Source organism: Sorex araneus, chromosome 2 (genome assembly GCF_027595985.1).
Source record: "Sorex araneus isolate mSorAra2 chromosome 2, mSorAra2.pri, whole genome shotgun sequence".
Lineage (NCBI taxonomy): Eukaryota > Metazoa > Chordata > Mammalia > Eulipotyphla > Soricidae > Sorex > Sorex araneus.
Window position 1 is genome coordinate 138,113,337 of NC_073303.1, and position 22,693 is coordinate 138,136,029.

The 22,693-nt window shown below is 36.8% G+C and overlaps 1 protein-coding gene across 13 annotated transcripts in view; it reads right to left on the bottom strand.

Moving 5' to 3' along the window:
* Positions 1-2,673: 2,673 nt before the first annotated feature.
* Positions 2,674-22,693, bottom strand: part of STXBP5L (syntaxin binding protein 5L) — a 313,192-nt gene continuing 293,172 nt past the window's right edge. For all 13 annotated transcript variants that reach the window (XM_055125555.1, XM_055125554.1, XM_055125553.1 and 10 more), the window contains 4 exons: positions 19,341-19,506; positions 17,065-17,176; positions 10,621-10,841; positions 2,674-9,955 (listed from right to left, as the gene is read on the bottom strand). In XM_055125555.1, coding sequence (XP_054981530.1) covers positions 9,914-9,955; positions 10,621-10,841; positions 17,065-17,176; positions 19,341-19,506 — 541 coding nt within the window. In that variant the 3' untranslated portion in view covers positions 2,674-9,913. The remainder of the gene's footprint in view (positions 9,956-10,620; positions 10,842-17,064; positions 17,177-19,340; positions 19,507-22,693) is intronic.

A 22,693-nucleotide genomic window follows, 5' to 3' on the forward strand; every position in this document is an offset into this window, starting at 1 on the left:
ATTATCACTATAACATCCAAGCCAAATTTAGGTAGGGTACCTAGTCTGTTGCTGTAGGGTGTCACAATAGAACTATCTAGAAAAAATGTTATAAATGATGAACAGGCAAGTCACAGAAGAAAGTTAATGAGTCTGAATCTAAATAGGTGTATATATGAAGAAATTTCAAAACTATAAATGTTGATTTGGGTTTATAATTTATTTTTTTGTGAAACAAGATGAGTTTTTTGTATACAATGTCATTTTTGTCTTTGAGGTTGTGAAAAGAAAAATAAGGATTGATATTGTGGGTAGGCAAATAATATAGATGTTGGGGGAAAAGTGTTTGAACTAGCCCAACAATACAGATGTTGGGAAGCAGTAATACTTAAATCCTAGTGGAGTGCTGGAGAGATATATAGCAGATAAGGTGCTTGCCTTGTACACAGCCAACCTGGGTTTAATTATTGGCACCACATATGGTCCCTTGAGTACCTCCAGAAGTAAATCCTGAGCTTAAAGACAGGTATAGCCCGCAAACCAAAATAAATATATACAAATAAATGAATAAATAAACCAAGATTGGTGAAAATCATTTAATTGGCAGCTTCTTCTGAAGAGTTTTAAACAAGTAATTTTTTTGGCTTAATCCCAAAAAATCTTCCCTGTAGAGATGAAAATTTTATGTGCAACAATGTTCATTGCAATTTTATTTGCAGCATTCAGGAGATTGTGAATTATCTTAGTTCTTATTGATAGAGAAATGAAAACATACTATGCTTTCTAGATATGATGAATTAATATTCTTTTCTTTTAAATTTTTTGGGGGGCCACACCTGTCAGAGCTTAAGACTAACTTTTTGCTCTAAGCACAGGGATTACTTTTGGTGGGGCTTGAAACCATATGGGGTGCCACGAATCAAACCCAGGTCGACAGCATGCAAGGCAAGTATCCTATCTACCTACTTTCTCTCCTGCCCCCATGTATGGTATTAGTGAATTTAGAAGTAGGAGGAAACATTTGACATGAAGTGTACTTGAGACAGAGGAGATCAGTGAGTGAATTACAGCATAAAAATTATTTCAAAGAAACAATAAACTAATGATTGATAACAGTAGGAAATGACTAAGGGGAATATTCACTTATGCTTGTCTAAATTTATTTATGTAATTATAAATATGAATAATGTACTATTTGTTGTACTTAAAACAATTTTTGAAAATATGTTCTGAATAGCAGTTCGATTAAAGCAGCTTAAAAACTACTCCTCTTTAACCCCTAAACTATTTGATACCAAGTGTAAAAGACAATAAACAATAGCATTGACATGTAAGTCATTCAACAAAACTGAAAATATTTTTAACATTAATAATTTTATTTTGAAGTTATTTTGAGCCTTAATAAAATAGTTAAGAATGATAAAGTCTTACATAGGAAACCACACATTAGCTTTATTAACTGCTCCTATTATATTTTTATAGCAAAACTCCAGGATTACATGTTGAATTTATTTGTCTTGTCTCTCTAGTCTCAACTCTGAAATTTCCATCTTTCCTTTACTTTCTTAACTTTAAACTTGGAGAGATTTCTCAACTTGATTTTAAAAGCTATTTCTTCCTGATTAGACCTGGATTAGGGATATTTGGCAGATTCATGCCATAGGGGATGCCATTTCCTCATTATGTGTTGCTCTGTTACATGCTGTTGATTTATTCTCTTTTGGTAGTAGTAACTTTCATCAACTTAGTAAAATAGTGTCTATCATACTTCCCTAGTGAAAATTTTATTTTTCATTATAACTTTTTTGGTGGACCTACTTGGAAACTGAATTTCCTCTTTCTGCATCCCACAATTAACTCTTTAGTTTCAGCATCCACAGGTGTTTGTTGCTCACAGAATTACTATAATGATTGTCAACTAATAACTTTAAAATTCCATCTACAGTCTTGATTGATATTCCATTTTAAGAATGAAATATCTTTCTTACAGGGGGTGGTGCAATAGTGTAGCAACAACTAGACTTGCATGTGGCTGACCTGGGTTTGGTACCTGGCACCCATATGGATTTTCAGAGCCCACCAGGAGTGATCCCTGAAAGTAAAGCCAGAAGGAAGCCAGGAGCACAGCTGGGTGTGGCTCCAAAACTATAAAGAAATGTCTCTCCTAACTAGTTAATGAACATCAGTATGGACTTGTGGGTACTTATTTCATTCACTTACTGTGAAAATTATTAAGGGAAGATTGGACATTTGAACTGTAAAATGATCTGCCTTTATATTTATTTGGGTGGGGGTGGTTTGAGTATCCAATTCCGAATTTCCTTGAAACTGTCTCCACCTCTTAACCCTAGGTCTAGGGCTTGATCTTAGTCTTGAACCTATGTCCTTGCATTTCCTCGGACTAACACTAACTCACTGGACTACTTGATTGATACTTTTAATATTAAAAAAAAATTTTTTTTTGTACCCTAGGGTTGGTTTTTCCGTTTTTACATAGAATCAAAATTTGGAGGAAATCTGTGGGAAGTTTTTCCCTGAGACAGTATTTTGAAGAATCAGAGTAGTCATCGCCCAAGGCCACATTGTCAGTGCTTTACAGGGAATGATCATGTGCATATAAAAGAGGGAACAGGAGAGGCTTTTGCTGGTGACAGGGTACTGCTGAGTTCATGAATCTTCATTGTAACCACTAGGTGATGGTATAAAGATATTTTATTTTTTTTCTCTCTACATAGGAATTAAATGAAAAAGACCTGAATTTACAAGTACATCTTATTGAGCCTCAATTTCTTATGTTGCTGTCACCAAAATTTAATTTTACTTGTACTTTACCATAGGTAAACTGATCAACCTCCGTAAAATTATCTGCAAAGTCTTGTATTAAAAAGTTACACATCTTCTCAATTTGGAAGACATTATCAATGCTTATTTCTATCCTCTTAGGTGAATAAACTCTAGTACAATCTGAGTTTCAGGAATATTTTTTTCATTTTTTTTCCCTTTTAAATTCAAACAAATACTATGTATATTGCAGCCATTTCTCCCTTCCTTTTCAAGGCAATTATACTTTATAAAACCATGGTTCCCAGTGTTACAAATGTCCATATCAATTTTATTGGTGAGGTAAAAGTCTTATTTATAGAAATAAGAGGAGGAAAAGAGAGAAATGGCAGGAGGCACATATCTCAGGCTGAGGTGTGGGTGTATCACCAAGCTAGAGAAATGAGCTCATAAATGCCCACATTTAAGCTCTGTAAAATCACAAGTAGTACAGGACATCATGACATAAGAGAGCATCTATGTACAAACATATACAATTTTATTGATATCTCTACAGACTACAAGAATTTTCTTAAGTATAGTCACAATTGCTAAGTGCAACAGAAAAATAGTAATTTGTCATTTTCTGAAAAGATGCAAAAATTCTGAAGATGAAAGACACATCAATGTTGTCATCTGTTTCTTATTTCCTAGAATAAAACATCACATAATTAAATACTAAAAATGATAGGTTATTAGAGGTTTTGATCCTGTGTATACTTGTCTATAACCACCATCTTAGTTTATTTTCTGGCATTGCAGTTGAGGCCAGTACCAGAGGGGAGCAATATGAGAGGAGAGAACTGTCATGTTTTCTCATTTTATTGCCTAGATGGACTCTCCGTTTCTGAAAGTAAAAGCACTCTTTCAGGGCACTAGAGACCAGATATTGTTATAAACATTCTTCCTGCTTTAATCATATCTATATACACAAAATAAAATAATCCAAATGGCCCTGGAAGCTAACACAATCAAAAGGGAAGAGTTCTCCATTCTTACTAAGATCAACTCCAATTAAATATACCTATAGTAGGAAAGGTACCTGGAACCTGTGTCTCCACAGGAAGAATGAATAATAAATTTGGACCTGTTTAGTAAATGATTGTTTTTGTGAATTTCCACTATTCTACTATTGAGAATTAGTTTTCTACTTAGCTTTACATGCTGTTGAATTTCTTATGATATTTCTGATATCTTATGATGTCACATCAATCAAAGTCCAGATAATTGACTGGCTTAATTAATTGCCAACTTACAAAGGAAAAACACAACAGTTATTAATAATAGGGCACTTCCTGACAAGAAATTTGTGCAGTTTTAAGTTGTGATACAATTACTATCAATCCAACCAATACTGTATCTCCTGTATTAAGCCTTTCATGACCTTCTTGAATGGAACTTAGATCCCAGCCAGGGTAGATGATGTGTCAGTTAACCAGAAACAGTGGATATCAACCTTAGCTATACATTATAACCGCTTTGGGAGCTTGAAAAAAAATACTGATGTTGGCTCCCATTATGAGTGATTTTGATATAATATTGGAATTTCAAATGCTCTTTAGGTGATTCTTAAGTACAACAAAGGTTGAGAATCATTTCTGTGCATCTGCAGTGAAGGAACCAGTGTGCCTCTGGTTTCTCATAAATCCCCTTTCTCTTCACACTGGTTCTCCCCATCCCAGCCCTCTGGCACTAAATTGGCACTTCTTCCTTTCCCAAGTCAGACTTACAACTATTCTGTATTTTGTCCTTTCAGGGCTATGTTTTCTGCAAATGTAGATGCTAACTAATCTTGCTAGGCTGGCAACCATATTTCTTGGAATGGTGCATATTAGAGATAATGTTCAATCCATATATATATATGTATATATATATATATATATATGACTTACTGGAAAATTATTCTGGCTCCCAGGGTAGTGTGTATATGAAATACAACCTAATCAGAAATGGGATTGGGACTACAGAGAACAGAGAAGTTGTGAAGGCTACTATGTTTCTCATGATGCAAAGAACAAGGCTTTAGAGGTAAGCTGTAGTCAAGCCAATTTACTCCTGAGTTGTCTGAAAGATCTTTAACCAAGGAGAGGATTATTAGTTACTTTCCTAGAATCACTTTATTTTTTCCTTCTTCCTTTTATCAAAACAATTTAGAGCTAAGTATTTTAAACTAATCTTAATTTTCCGTCAACCTTGGGCATATATTTTGGCTTTTTCAGAGCCATGTTCATCCTTTAATGCAGAGAGCACATAGATGTTACCATTAAATCTAAACCTATGGGATACAACAAAAAGTGATTCCAGCAGAAAACCCTTTCCTTTAAGATACTTTAAAACCCTTGAGGATTAGAGACCTGAATTCTGACTTAAAACTTGAAACTCATTAAATATTATACAGAATATTTGAAAAATTGTCTTTCCTCAGTTCTCCCAATGTTCTTCCACAGTTAGACCTAAAAACCCTAATGGTGACTGCTGTACTAAGTTCGGGTCTCAAATGAATTAAGTGTGGGAAGCAAAGTCATCTGGTATTGCTTTTGTGGGAATTATCATATCCTTCCCTCCCCAAAGTAATATTAATTGATGTTTTTGTAGTAAGGATTATTGCTCATATTATTTGAACCAAGAAAAAACAATACTTCCAATTTTCCATTGATGGATAGAACAGAAAGTCTCCTTTTCTCCTGAGATAGAAAGAGCTTTCTCTTGAGGGAATCATAGAAAGATAAGGTGAACTTGTTGAACTGTGGTTTTTCAGCCCTTATCCTTGAATGCCACCTAAGATAAAATTTTGATGACAATTAAGGTTTAGAGTCATTTTTACTATCATTGTCTAAATTACTAGTATTTTTCTTATGTTTCAAGATAAGAGAAACAAATTTAAATGGTGAAAAGAGATATAAAGAATTACATGAATCAATAGTATTCATTTTCCAAAGATGACAAAATGGTGGTGGAGGTGGTATGTATGTGTAGGCTAAGGTCAGTACAACAGAAATGTTCAGAGAAAAGTCATATCCACATTATATTCTTGTTATTGCTATCTCTTTAAATTATAAAAATAATTTGATACAGTAAAACCTCATTAGTTTGTATTGTGGATCAGGAGTTTATGGGATGAACCTACGCTTACATTAAGAAAGGTGTTGTCAAAATAATATTGAAAAACACATTCAAACTTCTTAGGAAACCTATCCAAGTATTACAGAAGCACCTGTATACTTTCGGTTGATGTGCTAACTATAAAGTTTTGATCATTAATGTAAGTTGAATTTTTAAGGACTTCTATTGCGAGATGCCACTTTTTTAATTTTGATATTTTCTCTGTATATTTTAAAAATATGTTTGCCATTGATTAATATGTTTTCTCCAGTATAGCATTTTATTGCATATGAAACATACATGTAGTTGGGATATAATAATTTATTGTTTTAAAACACTGTACTTACAGTGTTCAATTTTATATAGTATATATTACATATTCACACATAGTCTTTAAATGACATAGAACAGTGGCTCTCAACTTGGAGCAATTTTTGACAATGGCAAGAGACTTTTTTTTTTTTTTTTTTTTGCTTTTTGGGTCACATCTGGCAATGCACAGGGGTTACTCCTGGCTCTACACTCAGGAATCACCCCTGGTGGTGCTCAGAGGACCATATGGGATGCTGGGAATCGAACCTGGGTTGGCCACGTGCAAGGCAAATGCCTTACCCGATTGTACTATTGCTCCAGCCCCTGGCTAGAGACATTTTTAATTGTCATTACTGGAGGTTATAGTGGACAGAGACCAGGGATGTTGCTAAACATCTTATAGAGCAAAGAACAGGCTTCCACACAAAGAAATTTTTAATAGTGCCACTATTAAGCAACCTGATATACAACAGTTAGATAAAATCTTATTGAGGGCTTCTGAGATATTCTTTGTACTACACTCCATTATTTCTCAAATAAAGTAACATTTTTCTCCGTTAGATTTTTTTAAAACACAAAAATAAAAAGTATCTGATGAGAAAAGTCAGAAAACTGGGTCTGTAAAATTGATCACTGTATCACTCATCCCATTGCTCATCGATTTGCTCAAGCGGGCAACAGTGACGTCTCCATTGTGAGACTTGTTGTTACTGTTTTTGGCATATCAAATATGCCACAGTAGCTTTCCAGGCTCTGCCGTGCGGGCGAGATACTCTCGGTAGCTTGCCAGGCTCTTCGAGAGGGCCAGAGGAATCAAAACCTGGGTTAGCCACGTGCAAGGCAAATGCCCTACTCGCTGTGCTGATGGTACAAATAAATAGCGTATTGCAATTTGGCTAAGCAATGTTTTCTGAATCCCATTGTCAACTTTTCTTAATATATTGACTGTATAATTTCCTGCATCATGATTGTATTTCCAAGTCAGTTTCTGTTATCCTAAGACTACTCAGGGATCTGGAGAGATTCATGAAGAGACTTTTGTTTGTATTGGAAAAATCAGGGACTTCAACAAGAACTCTGAGAAATGCTATCCTAGTATATATTTTATAATTCTATTCAATCGTTTTTTAACAATTACTGAGAACCTAGTCAAAGAACCACTTTAAAAACAATTCACTGTGAGGCGAGTGCATCAGCAGCCCAAAATTGCCACTATGCCTCTGGCTGGACCCCAACAACTTGGGACCAAGTTTCCCAAGAAATTAAATGGCCAAAAGTTAGGTAAGTGGGAGCGATCCCACAGACCACCTCCGGCTCAGCTGTATCAGCCTTGCTTCAGAGACTCACAGATGAATCTCGGAGGTGAGCAGCACACTGCAGAGATGTCACCCACCCTGCTTCAGGCTAATTTCACCAGGGCATCTTGGAGGGGGCAGGTGTGTTCCTCTGCCTGTCCCAAATGAACCCTGGCAGCCACTAACCTCTAGAACTCAACCGCAGCCATGTTCACAGTCGACTTTCACAGGCTCATCCCCAGTCCCTGACACATGAGAATGAATCCACTGAAAAACCCATACGAGACCAGTGACTGAAAACCAGGTTTCACAGAGTCAGGTGTCGACGACCTCCCCTAACACCCCACCCTTCTGGTTCCCTGGCAGTCATGCTCAAGAACTGTTACTGGGAGCCACTTAAGCTCATTAACTACCAGGATTCAGAGACTCACAAATGAATCTTGGAAGAGAGCAGCACACCACAGATATCCCTCTGGACCCCAAATATTTAAAAATTTTAGAATTCCAGGAGTGTGCAACCACTTACGCGCTATTCATGGTAAGCAATACAAAATAAATTATTTAGCATCTGCCTAAGGGCCAGGCTGGGGTTGTGGGAAGATTCAAAGTAATGGTGGTGGGAAGGTGCAATGGTGGCGGGATTGGTGTTGAAATATTGAATGTAAACAATTATTGTGAACAACTATGAAAATTTAAAAAGTAATGTGAAGTTCATGCTTGCTTCTATCAACTTAATCAATGGCTGAACATAAAAATAAATAAAACCAATTCACTAAAAGCAAAATAATAGAAAATAGCAAATATACTAATTTTGACTTAAAATAATCCAGATTCAAAGAAAGTAGTAAATTCTTAAGAAACACATATAAATCCACTAAGGTTAAAACTTAGTAAGCTAAGTTTTTACTTTTGATAAGTCAAAACTTAGTAAGCTATTCATTAAAAAATATACTTTCTGAAAGAACAACATATTATAAGATGGGTCCTAGTATGCACATATATTCCTATAAAATTTTACTTCCATAATCAAGTTAAATAATGATAGTGTCTTCACTTTGTTTTGCCTCTAGAAGTTCTCTGTTATGATAGATGCCTTTTTATCATTTAAGGGGCATACTTGATCCTGTTTTTCTAGTTTTTAATAAGGAACAGGTGTTTAGTATGAATCTTATAGGTTATTTTATTTAGCATAACTAGCCATCATAAGCTCTCTTTGTATTTCTGTTGCCTTTTGACGGCTGAGGCCAAGATAGGTAAAATGTCACATTTTACAAGTATTTTCAACAATAAGTATTCAATCAAAATTAATTTCTAATACAAGCCCTTTTAATCAGAAATGTAATGAATCAGAATGCTTTTCCCAAAAAATCAACTGAGGTTTTACTGAATCATTTTAAAGAGAATGACCAGTTTGGTCTTTGAGTATCAGGCTTCAAGAGCACCTTTGGGTTGAAGATCCCACTGGGTCTGAACAGTAATATACTGTGTATTCGGCAGGTAAGGATACAAATGGAGCATTACAAATATATCACTTTAGAAACTGAAACTGGAGTGTGTGAATTCAGGTCTCAAAGCGAACTGCATTATTCCTATGGATATTGCCCCAAACCTAGCATCAGCTCCTCAGCAGAGTACAAGCCAGGCTGAATCAAAGCTTTGAGGTGACCCAAACTTGCATGGCTTATGACTAAAAACAGTAACCTATTCTGGAGATGACAGAAATGGAAATAATTGTTAGGAATACTTTACTTTCAATGCTTGATTATGATTGATCACTGTGATGTAAAATACCATAGAAAGAAGGAATGTTGATCACTCAGCATAAATGTCCTAGTATAATGAACGTCATAGATGAGAATAAAACTCTGACTTTTAAGGTTTTTTTTTTTTTAGTTGGGAATGGGAAATATACTTGAAGTGCATGGATAACTTCTAATGCAGACTCTAAATTGTCAGGAGTGGCCCAATTTAAAAAAATAGTTTACCATAAATCTTTTTTGCTCCTGTCACAACATGCTTTTTTTCTTTTCCTCTTAAGATGTTAATTTATCATGCAAAGATTTTTTTTTCACTATGTGCATTAATGCTTTTGTTTGTACAGGATTTTTCAAATCAGAAGGACTCCCCGTAGTTCCTAAAAGTAAATCCCTAGCAAATGACATGCCAATATGATAGCTCCATTTCACATAGGAAAAGACAAATTCAACTATTGGGATTTCAACCAGGGTTCCAGCCTGTGGGTTTGTAGTGTCTCTGATAAGTCTCCCTTATGATAACTTCAGATGGACTATAATGGAAGATTGTGTAGAAGAAACTGGCTTCTAGCAGTTGAAAAATTATGCTGGGAATAAATTTGTTTTCCCTGAATAATGGTTTCTCAAAGTAGTCACGGCTTCTTTAGAAGTTTAGAATTGGTACCATTTCTTATCCTTATATTTCAGCATTAGCTGCAAAGAAAATAAAAATCACAAGATGTTAATTATTTAGAAGTGCTTATCAAACCAACCTCATATTGTGTTAATCATGCATGTCTAAATAAGTCTTAAAACATATAATTTCCTTTATTTTGTGGAATAAAGAGCATGTGATAAAATAGTTTTTTAAATCAGCTTAACAAAATTATTTTTAATGATGGAGAAAAAAATGAGGGTGTGGATATTAGCCTCTGCTGTTTATAACATCATGGAGACTAACGTAACCTACACAAATGTCTTTGCCTTCTTTAGCAGCTGATGCAATACAGACTCACTGTATCAGAAAAACGAATAATTTTTTTTTAAATATCTCCCAACAGTGAGGGAATTAGAATACTTTCAATGATACCAGGTTTCCTTGGCTCTTATATATAGGGTCATTTCTGTTTAAGCTTTCTTGTGAAAGGCTAAATATTTTGGAGCAATTGTACAACAGGTAGGGCACTTGCTTGCATGCAAATAACCCGGGTTTGATCCCTGGCACCAGATACGGTTCCCTTAGCCCACCAGGAGTGATCCATAATTGCAGAGCAAGGCTTAAGCCCTGAGCACTGTTGGGTATGGCCCAATCCTCCCCCATTTCTTTTGCCAAAGATTTAAATATGAAAATGTCTATATTTATTAACTTAGGCACTTACCTCATGTGCATGTTTGGAAAATGCCTCTGCACTGGTCATCATTCCTGCAGTTTTCTCTTCCAACTCTCCTAGCCTCTGTCCTCTCTCATCAAGCGCAATCCGTGCTCGGGTCAGCTCTCCCATTACCCCTCCAGCCGCGCCCTTCACCCCTTCTATCCCACCAGGTCCAGGAATGTGCTGTGCAAGGCTGCGTGATGCTTTTCCTGCTGTAGCTTCTCCAACTGATAGAACAAAGCAGATAGAGCAATGGTAAATATTTTGTTAGAAATTCAAATAACTATGATCAGTTCTCCATGAAAACAATTTCTATCAACACAGTTCTCACTAAAAGAGAGGCATATTTGACCTTCTGTAGATAAATTTTTGATATTAGCAGCTATTCAAGGCATATGCTAAGAAAATGACAGATATTTTTTCCATAAGCCTTCGTATATGTGTTGTTCTGTACAAGGTAGAATATCTGCATTTATTGATTTTGAATTTGGTGCTCATAGTATATGTGACATAATATGTAATCCATATTACATATTATGTGTTGCAATCTCAGATACAATCATTTCTTTACAGTTTTAACCAAATCTTTATTTTAACCTTTTCTATGCATTTGGCTTTTGTAGGTTTAAGTTGTTCTTAAATCTTTGTGTGTGTGTATGTGTGTGCATGTATAAATTGTAAGAGAATGGAGAAATGCATGTATCACTGTCATCACTGTCATTCCATTGTTCATCGATTTGCTCGAGCAGCCCCAGTAATGTCTCCATTCGTCCCAATCCTGAGATTTTAGCAGCCTCTTTACTCATCCTTCCCAATGGTGCCGCATTAGAGGCTCTTCAGGGTCAGGGAAATGAGACCCTCCACTGTTACTGTTTTTGGCATATGTATAAGTCACAGGGAGCTTGCCAGGCTCTCCCGTGTGGGCAGCCTTTACAACATAGTTGTGTTAACAATTATGCAAAAAGATTAGAGAGAAAGGAACTAAATACTGAGTGTCAATGTGCTATGGAGCTTCTGTATATATATCTTCCAAATATCCTTGGAAGCATATACTAGAAGTTAGAGAAAAAATTCTTCTGGTGGAGCAGGTCACAACCAGCTGTACTCTAGGCTACTCTATCCTGGCGGCAGGTGGGGAGGGAAGTTGGGAAGACAACCACGAAGTGCCAGCAATTGAACTGTAGTTGCTACATGCAAGACCATCACTTTAACCCCTATACTCCCTCTCGGGCCCAAGAAAGTAAACTAATTTGGCTGGGAGTGGGAGCAGGGCATGGAGGGATGCCACAGTCAGCAGTGCTCAGGGCTGACTCCTAGCTGGCTCTGCATTCAGGGATCCCTCCTGGTGGGGTTCGGGGGAGCAGGTGAGGTGCTGGGGATGGAACCAGAGTTGGCCAGCTAGTCATCTCCTGTACTATTGCCCTGGAAAGGAAATTTAAAAGACATTCTATAGGATCTACAGATTTGTCATCTAAAATCTAAAATCTTCATACAGACTAAAAGTGCAGAATTTTGTTTCAGTAAGTGTTCACACTAGAATCAAACAAAGAAGAAGAAAGAAGAAAGGAGGAGGAGGAGGGGGGGAGGGGGAGGGGAGAGAGGAGGGGGAGGGGAAGGAGGAGGAGGAGGAGGAGGAGAAAAAAAAAGAAGGCTCACTCACTCCGGACAAGCCACCTTTCTGCTCAGAGAAGTCAGACAGTTGCCCTCCCAAGCTAGTCAGATGACAAGACACTTGCAGTGCCTGCAAGTAAGCAGGAGAAATCTCGTGCCCTAGAAGCCAGCTGTTTAGAGAACAGTTTTGATGTGACATAGTCACAGGGAGTTAGGAACTTCAGTTGAAACCACTGAAAGTTCTGTATTAATTTCCTCATTAAAAGTTGCTTTCTGAGTATGTTCTAGCCTGTTAAAGGATTTTATAAATTTTCAATAATGAGTTAACATCTTATTTATATTGGTTAACGTTACTTAGCAATCAATCACTGATTGATTGACTGATTCATTTTTTGACAATTCCATTTGCCATTCCTTTACATTTTGTTAGAGCAAGTAATAGGATGTAAATTCGTTATATGCCTGGGGACATTGGTGGAAGGAGGGGGATACTGGTGGTGAGACTGGTGTTGAAACTTGGTATGCTTGAATCAACTCTACTCTGAGCAACTTTGTCAATCACAGTGTCCTAACAAAAATTAAAAGGAAAAAAGAGTGGTCTTTTAAAAACCCAGTTCCTGAAATGTTCAACACATCATCATTTTTAAATGAAACAAAGAAGGAAGGAAGGAAGGAAGGAAGGAAGGAAGGAAGGAAGGAAGGAAGGAAGGAAGGAAGGAAGGAAGGGAGGGAGGGAGGGAGGGAGGGAGGGAGGGAGGGAGGGAGGGAGGGAGGGAGGGAGGGAGGGAGGGAGGGAGGGAGGGAGGGAGGGAGGGAGGGAGGGAGGGAGGGAGGGAGGGAGGGAGGGAAGGGAATCCAGAGCAACAGACTCTCAACTTTCCCTTCTGCGCTTATGGGACAGTACTAATCTGTCTTGAGACCCAATGTCTTTTTTATAAAGTGACAGTAATTCAACTGAGTCGCAGTAGTCACATCAGACATCTGATAGAATAGCTTCAGCTCACTCTCCTAATTAATGGAACAGACCTCCCAAAGCATATTCCAAAACAAGCCAATGTGAACAGGAGTAATTTCTAAAGGGTTGGCTCAGAGGAAGGCGGTATCTCCCCGTCCTTTGTGTCATGGGTATGGGGTGGGGTCTAGGGGGCACTGGAGATGCTCAGGGATACTCCCTGGACGGGCAGTGCTCAAAGCACTGAGCCAACTCAGGCAGCAACTTTCTTTCTGTGGGTTTTTTGTTGTCCCCCCAGCTACCTTACTGGGAATTGAACCCAGACCCTTACACATGCTAAGCAGGGGCTCAACCACTGAACTACTTCCACCACACCAAGGGGTTCTCCTCAATTTCAAGTAATGTTAATTAGTGTTTCCTTGACCACAAAAACAGTTTGTAATCTCTTTTAAAATGACAAACTGTCGCCTTTTGGCCGTGCTGCGGATCGAATATGATGGAAGAACCCAAAAGTACGCCCTTGGACTCCAAGCAGCCCACTGAACTAATTCCGGCATGGGATCAGAGACCCCACGGCGGGCTTCGAGAGTGGAAACCAGGCATTCCCCAATTCTTTTAACCTCTCTCTCAATCCCTTCCTCCCGAGCACAGCTCAGGGTCCACGGCTTTCTGAGCGCAAAATGGAGACGCCGAACCTCTCTCTAGGTTTCTCCATCTTATGAGCACCATAAAAGGGGTAAAAGTTTGTAGTGATGTTATTTCTGGTTGTACTTTCCCTGGACTTTATACAGAAACCCAAAACGAGTGACCTAATGTCATCTCAGCATCAGCAATATGTAATGGTTCCTTCTTATTGGGTCAGACTTTTGTGGGAGATCCTAACAAGAAAAGTAAGACTTTTGCTGAAATATTGAAGGCAATCAAAATGGTAGCCATCTCTCTAGACTGAACTAAGCTATATCCCCACGCCGGCTGAGAAGAAATATCCTTCTTTCTCGGGAAGAAACGCGGCGTGGCGTCAACCATAGTGTGATGTCCATTAAGCAAACAGACCTGGTGGCGTGGGAATGGGATATAAGGGGAAAAATTATGTACATGGAACAGCGGGACGCTGGTGGAATCTCGAGCCGGAGCCGATACCAGCGCAAGACCTTTGGTTCCAGAAACTGCTCTAAGCCAGAGCCCCACGCCGGCTGATGACGGGAAATAACCATCCTTTTCGGGTTTTTTTCCCTTTGTCAGACAGCGTGGCGATTACTAAACAGGCGTGAACTCGGTGGCGCTGGGAAAGGGGGAAAAAGAAAAGTTATGTAACAAAAGTTATGTAACAAACAGCGGGACTTAATATCTCTATATTCTTAGCAATGGAGAACTATCAAATGCTTCCTGGGCAATAGGACTGTCTTTTTCTTTTGGGGGGGAAACCCCAGCAACGGTAGTGAGTTGTGTGTTGAAACATGGAATGTAATCGAGATAAAGCGTAAACGAAGTGAAACTTATCACTTACAAGGGTGGGGACTGGGGAGGTGGGAGGGGGGCGGCAGATATACTGGGGGGGTTGGTGATGGAAGATGGGCACTGGTGAAGGGAAGGGTGTTTGAGTATTGTATAACTGACATAATCCTGAGAACTATGTAACCCTCCACTTGGTGATTCAATAAAAAAAATTTAAAAAAATAAATAAATAAAATAAAATAAAATGACAAACTGTCAAAGAGGAAAAACTGACAGCAGTTTAGGCAGCTTACTCCAGCACACGTGAGGCTATGGCTCATATAAGATATTTCTAGCTCATATAATAATATTTGTAGTTCACAATGCACGAACTACATTAATATACATATATTAGTATTAATATGTGTATAATTAATATACACATGTTGAAATTTTGTTATTTTATAAAAGAAATTCTATAAAATATTTAAATATTTATTGCACATATATAATTCCCTATAATTTATAAAGTTCAATCTCAATTATAATGGAGTAAAAATTAATGTTCTCCCTTGATGTTTCTTTCTATGCTTACTTGTTTCCACTCTAGGAAAACCTGTGTTCTCTCTTAAATATGTACTTTTTTTCTCTTCCCTTACATCTAAATGAGTTTCAATAAAACCTACCTTAATTCACACAGAAATATTGTTCTTGAAAACAGTTTTCTTAGAAAGTTAGTGAGCATTCCTAAGGTATAGTTTTAGGAATGAATTTTACCTAAAAAACATTGAGCTGCAATTCAAATACCATAAAAAAAAAAACCGCACATTTGCAAAGTATTCAGGTGGTTTTTTAGTGTACTAACAAAGTTGTGGATTTGTTGTCATGATGTTTTCTGTTTAACCCCCACAAAATCTCATACCCAGTAGTAGCCACTCCCCATTCCATTTTTGTCCCTATCCCTGGAAACTACTAATCTACTTTGTCTCTGTGTTTGTATATTTGTAGAATTTCAAAGAAATGGAATCAGACTACATGAAGGGTTTTGGTCTTTAAATTGCTTTGATGTTTCTACGGTTCATCAATGTGTAACATGTACCAAGGGTTTTTTTTTTTTATGGTCAAACATTTACATTACATGGAGACACCAAAATTTTCTGCACAATTAAATATTCAAGAGAGGCGCCATTCGCGCCTTCCGCCCAGAGATGAACCAAGAGCCGCGGCACGAGAAGCAGAGCCTCCCGCCTACTGACTGTGATCCTGAGGTCTCCTAACCCATTTTGGCACCAGAGCAGATTCTTGCAGCCATCCATTTTGACTGCGAACTGAGCTAAAATATTAGAAACCCAAAACCGCGCGGCCGCGATAGCGGCCGCGCGGACTCAAAGTCTTCACTTTTACCAAGGAAGAGAAATTATTAGATGATGCTTATTCAGCAGGCCTGATTGTTGGGGAAAATTTCCAATCAACAATAGTGAGTTCTGTATGGAAATATGAAATGTACTCAATATATAGAGAGAATAATGGGAATATCATCAACTACTTAGATGGGGGTGGGGTGGGAGGGGGGTGTATTGGGGTTCTTGGTGGTGGAACGGGTGCACTGGTGAAGGGATGGTGGTTTAATCAGTATTTGACTGTGACTTAAACCTGAAAGCTTTGTATTTTTTTTTGTTTTCACGGTGGTTCAATAAAATATTTCTTTAAAAAAAAAAAAAGAGAGGCGCCATGGAGATAGTTCAAGGGTTAGAGAAACCAGATTTGTATGTGAAAGGACTGGGATTGAGGCAAGATTTTCATCTGTAAAACCAAACAGAGGTGAGGAATTCTGAAAAATATACCTTTAGCTTTGAAAAATATCCTTAGTTTCTTTCTACTGATTAATTATTATTATTCATTGGAGTCTCAGATAATTGTTTAAATTTGAAAAAATTGGCCTCACCCAGCAGTATTTGAGGTCCCCCCAGGGCCATGCCCTACAAAGTTCAAGAAAGAGGCCACACAGAACTGGGGTATGAGCTCAGGATCTGCACGGGCAAGGCATGTGTTCTACTCCTCAGCTCAATTCCCAGCTTCACAGGTAGGCTTCTTAAAGAATGGATTATTAGCATTGGTAAGCCTTACATTCTGATAAAGAATATTTCCCAGCACTGGTTAAAGTCAAGCAAGTTGAAAATGTTATTTTACTTTAAAAACTAAGTGTATTCACTAATCTTTGTTCGGTCTTACTTGCCTGCAAATGACACATTAATTGACTTATTGGTATGAATTACATGTGCTGTTTTTGTCAATTTTTTGAATATGAAGTGATGGCATTTATCAATTTTGGCTTTTCATGGGATAGAAACAAAGAAACTAGTTTAAGATTTGAGATCACTGCTTCATTTTTATAAAGAGAAGTAGGGCGGAAAGGTTTTGTGGTATAATTTCATAACTAGAAGTCTACTCACAGAGCTCTTCTCTGTCAAATGTTTGTCCACTTCCACCAAACAATCCCTTGAGGAAGCCTCTATTTTGCGCTTCTGGTGTCTCTATGGGAATAAACAAATCCCCTAGCATCTCCTGTACAAAATTCAAGAGAGAGCATTAGAGTAACTGAAAACAATGAGGAGGTAAAAAGATAAAACAGTAATGCGTTAGAACAGTGTTTTCCAATCTGTCCTGACCTTGGTTCCCTTCTGACCTTTCTGTGTTTTCCTTGTCCTACTAGTTGCCATGTCCCCCATTTAGGTGTCCCCCCGACCCCCAGGTTCCTTTAGCTATCCTGGAGCTGGGGTCAGGTGGTGGGAGAGCATATAGCTCCATCTGAGAAATGCCATTAGAGTGCGCTATGAAAAAACCTTTATTCTGGTTATTTTTCTGTAGTCTCAGTTTTATCTCTGACGTTTCTTTTCCATTTTTTCCTTCCCTTTTATAAATGGCATTTTATTTTTCCCCTTCATTTTTCAGCCTTCTCTTCTCCCCTCTAAAGTCAGGAAGAATATGGAATTACTAATTTACCCTTACACTAACTCTCCCCTTGTCAGTCACTATCGCTCTAGATTTGTGATCCTTTCATAAACCACCAGGACGTCTCTCCTACTCTTGTTTTCTTTCTGAACCTCACATCAACTTCTTAGTGAGTTCAAAAACCTCTGGTGGTGGTATCAAGCAAAGTTGTATCTATTTCTATATCAAATACAAAATTATAAAATGGTTCAGGATAATTTTAATCAATCAAAATAAGTACTGCATAATTGGGTATGATGGTTATTAGTACTTGATATGCTTTAGAATTAGTAAAGAAATAGCTTGTTGGAAATTACAGATGATGAGAGTTTTGTTCCACCTATACTATAACATAATTTACATAGAAATGCTCTGGAAAAAATTTTAGCATGCTTTCAAGGTTTTTCTACAGCAGACCAAAATTTTAGACACATACATAGGAGGAAGAAACTTTAACCAATAATCATGAGGTGTGTGGCCAAAGTTTGTCCTGAACTTGCAGCATGAGTTTGTCTTCATTATCCTCCTCACCTCCTCTCTAGATCTAGAATCCCTTATGTTTTGCAATGAATGGCAGCACCACATACTTAGTTCTTCAGATCAGAAATCTGGGAATAATGATTCATTTCTTTGTTTCTGCCAATCTTACATCTATTAACCCTCTAATACACTTTAAACTGTAGAATTTCTGAGCTTTCCTCCATTTTCAATTCTGACTACCTTATTTCAAACTACTGTTATTTCGAGTATTAAGTATTAAAATGCTCTTGTTTTTCCTAACTTCAATCTTAATTCACCAGAACCATCTCGCATGCTATAAGCACAATGGCCATTTTAGTAAACACATTTGCTTTTTTTGTGATTTCCCATTATTTGGATAAACGCCAGTTTCCCTGAGAAGCTTACAGAGTCCTCCAGGGTCTGTTCTTGACTAATATCCAACCCTCAGCTTTGCACCTCCTCGGCAGTCTCCTGGACCCTTGGTTTACACACCACGGCTTCTATTAAAAATATAATTATTTTCTCAATCTCCACACATCCTTTTACCTAGACACTACTACTCATCACATCCTTTCTAGAATTTCTACCCCCTTTTGTTCTATCAATCAGACACTTTTTTTATATGTCTCCCTAGCATTGGCATAATCATATGTAGTGAGCATTTTCCCACAGAGTATTGTGGTTGTCTTTTTATTTATTTCTCCCTCCATATTATCAAGGAGACACATATTTATTATTTTATTCCGAGTACCAGGCACAAGAAATTCAATATATATTTGAGTAATGATATTTATTATTTATTTTTAAAATTTACTCTGTACCAGTAACTGCTTAGCACTGTTTAGTAATTCTTAATTCTCATAACAGTGCATTAGAGTATATAGATTATATAAGAGTATATAGGTTAAGTAAAATATCCCAATTCATACAAGTGGGCAAAATAAAAGTTAAATAGTTCAAAACTCTCACTAAATTGCTCTTTTACAATTTTGTGACTATTTTTGTTTATCCGAGATTATATAAACTTTATACTTTTTTCTATTTATAGGCTCTATGCTATGATCAAAGGCAATCATTCAGTTTTAACCCACACGGTATATACTTGTTTTATGACTCTTAAAGTAAAGGTTTCTTTACAAAAGTTCTGGCCCAATACTATTTTAGCTTTTAGATATCTTTCAATCTCTCTCTTTATACAATCATACCCAGAGTTTACTCATAAATGTGCCTGACCTACCTGTAGATTGTCACACATCTCTTGACTGTATGTTAACCGTTGAATTTCAGTAGGAGAGACGAGGTACAGTGCCTGTCCTTCATTGGTAAAACAAAATGTCCGTGCTATCCTCATGTCTGTTAGTGGCAAATAATTCACATCCAACATTGGGCGAAGACTAGGGAGGCTGAATGTAAAAAAATAGCAAATCCAGATTTTATATTTTAGTTATTAGAAGCTTTTAGCTTCTATGTATAAAATTTGAATACTTTCACACAAAACAAGTAATTTTAATACTGCTGCTTTATAGTTATATCTTTTTTTGTCCTTGAAATCTCAATTTAGGTTTTCGCATAAAGTCATAAAAATCAATCATGGGTATGGTTTTGTTTATCTTTGTTTTGCAGTCATACCTGATGGGGCTTGGGGCTACTTCCAAAAGTTAGTGCTGGTGGTTCTCAGGACCATGCAGTGGCTGGGATCAAATGGTTTCTACATGCAAACATATGTGCATGTAGAAGCCTATTGTGCTGTCTACATAACCCTAGTTCTCCAAATTTAACCCACATAACTATTTGGGAGCTGTCCTTGAAAGATGCATCCAATAAAGTAGTCAGAAATCTCAGGAAAATTTTTGCAGCATCTTATAGGTTTCTACAGTATATCATATATAGCCTTTGGTTATGGTTAATTAACACCACAGTTAAAGAGTGGCATGACAGAATTTTCTCATTATTGTCATTTTATTATCTATAACAAGATATTGTTATATTTTTGGAGAATAACAAAAGTCAGGAAACTAAAATGGAAAATGAATAATTACCTTTAGAAGGAGTAGGAAAATAGTAAATTGACAAGGAGAACAAATGCTATTAAAGCTGAAAAATTTTTTAAAAAAATCTTTTCTGTGCAGGGTCACTTTTATAAGCCAGTTAGTAGAGTCAGGTAACTGAAGACAGTTTTCACCAAAAGCGATTTTTATAACCTCATTTTAGAAATCATACATAAGCCTCTTGTATCCTCTCACCTTTGGGCCTGGCACCTGACCAAATAAGTAATCATCAACTATCTGCCATCTATCAGAAAATCAGGACATGAAGAAATTGAGCATGGGGATAATTAAGTTCTGATAAGGTCTAGAAAGATCTGAGAATGTATTCAGCATGGGAGGATACCTAGTGTATCAAATTATAAGATTCACTTCTGCAAGCCATGTATCACTTTCTAGCCATGAATTGTATATTACTAAAATCACATCAAAATCATTTCCTCAGGAGCACATGAATTTCTCTTAAGGCTTAAGAGCAAAGGAACAATTATCATGTTAATAAGCCTTTATAAAGAGCAGAGGCAGATACCTTATTTCTCCTGTTGCTCTGACTCTTGTTGCTTTTTAAACTCTTATGTGTCTTTCACATTTCAAGAAATCTTTCAGAAACATAAATAGAGTACATACTTATTTAAATAAAATTAATTTTCAGATATTCTCAATGGCAGTTGAGAGAACAAGACAGAATTTTGCAGAAAGAGTGATTACTATCAAGCTATATACCAATTGTGACATAATTTAAAGTCTTAAATTACTTGAGTGATTTAATTTGGGCTTTGGGAAGGGATGATATCTGTACAAATATAAGTATAAATATTGTCCCTCAAAACTATAAGGCATGTCTAGGAGCTAAGTCGTCAATTTCAAATGAGATCAGTTTGAATATCAGAAATCTCTAAAAATAGTGTGAGAAACAAAAACCAGAAAAAATTTAAATTTAAAATATATATAACCCAATCATAAACAGCTTTGTAACTATGTATCTCATGGTGATTCAATTAAAAATTAATTAAGTATATACAAAAGAATAAGAAAACATAAATTCAAAATTTTTCCCCTTCACTGACAACTCCTTGGTTTACAAATCACCTATTTTTCCTAAAAATTACAAAAACAAAATATCCTCAGAAAACTAGTTTTAAACTACCTTAAATCTCATCTCTCTGTTTTAAAAAAACCACAAAATTTCCTGAATGAATAATCGATAGTTGTAACTAACAAGTTTTCTTTCCTCTTCCTCCTCTCCTCTCATCTTTCCATCCCCTCTCTCCTTCATTCATCCCTTCCCATTTTGTAGGTCATGTTGTCTCTGTTTAGACCACAAGCAGCTACAGGCAATGTATGAGTGTGACTGTATTTCAAAAATCTTGATGAACATTAATTTAAACTTCATATAATTTTCACACATCGTGAGATATTCTCTTTAATTGTTTCAATAGCTTTAAAATATGAAAAATGTTAGCTTGCTGGCTATAATACCATTTTGTCAGAGTGCAGGAGTGGTCTATGGTCTGTGGGCTTTTGTAGTTTGTCAAACCCTAGTCTTTATTGCTGCCTCTCTCTTGCATCCTTGGAGATATTCCTTTGGTCTCCACCATCCTGCTAAAGCGGAACCAACCATCCTCCTAGATTTTGCTTTTCCAAAGAACTAAAATCGTACTTGTTGTCTAGTGCTTTTACCTTAGACTAAAATTTTTCCCTTTCTGCTCTATCTTGAATTCAATTCTCACATTTTTATTCCTTGAAGATATACTATTTTTATCTTTTTCCTACATTTTTGGTAACTTCTTAATCTCCTTTGCTAGATTTCTTTCCTTCCACTTCTGAAGTATAAAATTATCTTCAAGTTTTGATCTTAGAACAAGTCTATTCCTTTTATACTGTATACCTCTCTATTATACTGTCATTGATGATTTCATCCACTGCCATAATATCCACTATTACATTTACATAGATGACTTGCAAAGCTGGATCTTTCACCCATATATTTTCAGACATTGTTAAACTTAAATAGGCTGGCTTTTATTTGGAGCCACACATTCCAATCATTCATTCTTAAAGTTCTTACTAGCCTTTTGAAACACTCCCTATTTATCTGTTAATTATGTAACTCTTATACAACTATATAATTTAACTTTTTTTTTTTTTTTTTGCTTTTTGGGTCACACCTGGCGATGCACAGGGGTTGCTCCTGGCTCTGCATTCAGGAATCACTCCTGGCGGTGCTCAGGGGACCATATGGGATGCTGGGAATCGAACCCGGGTCGGCCGCGTGCAAGGCAAACGCCCTACCCGCTGTGCTATTGCTCCAGCCCCTATAATTTAACTTTTAATTCTACTTTAAACTTGATATCTAATGACTTCCATTAATTCGTCAGTTTTATGTTTAAGTTTTCCTTCATTACCTTTCACTTCTGTTCCTACCTTGTTTTCTATATAGCTACCATGCTAGTTCAAAAACCAATCATGCACGCTCATGGCTAGGACAAGTTAATTACTTCTGTTAAAAATTCAATTTTATATGAATTGATTATTAAGCACATTA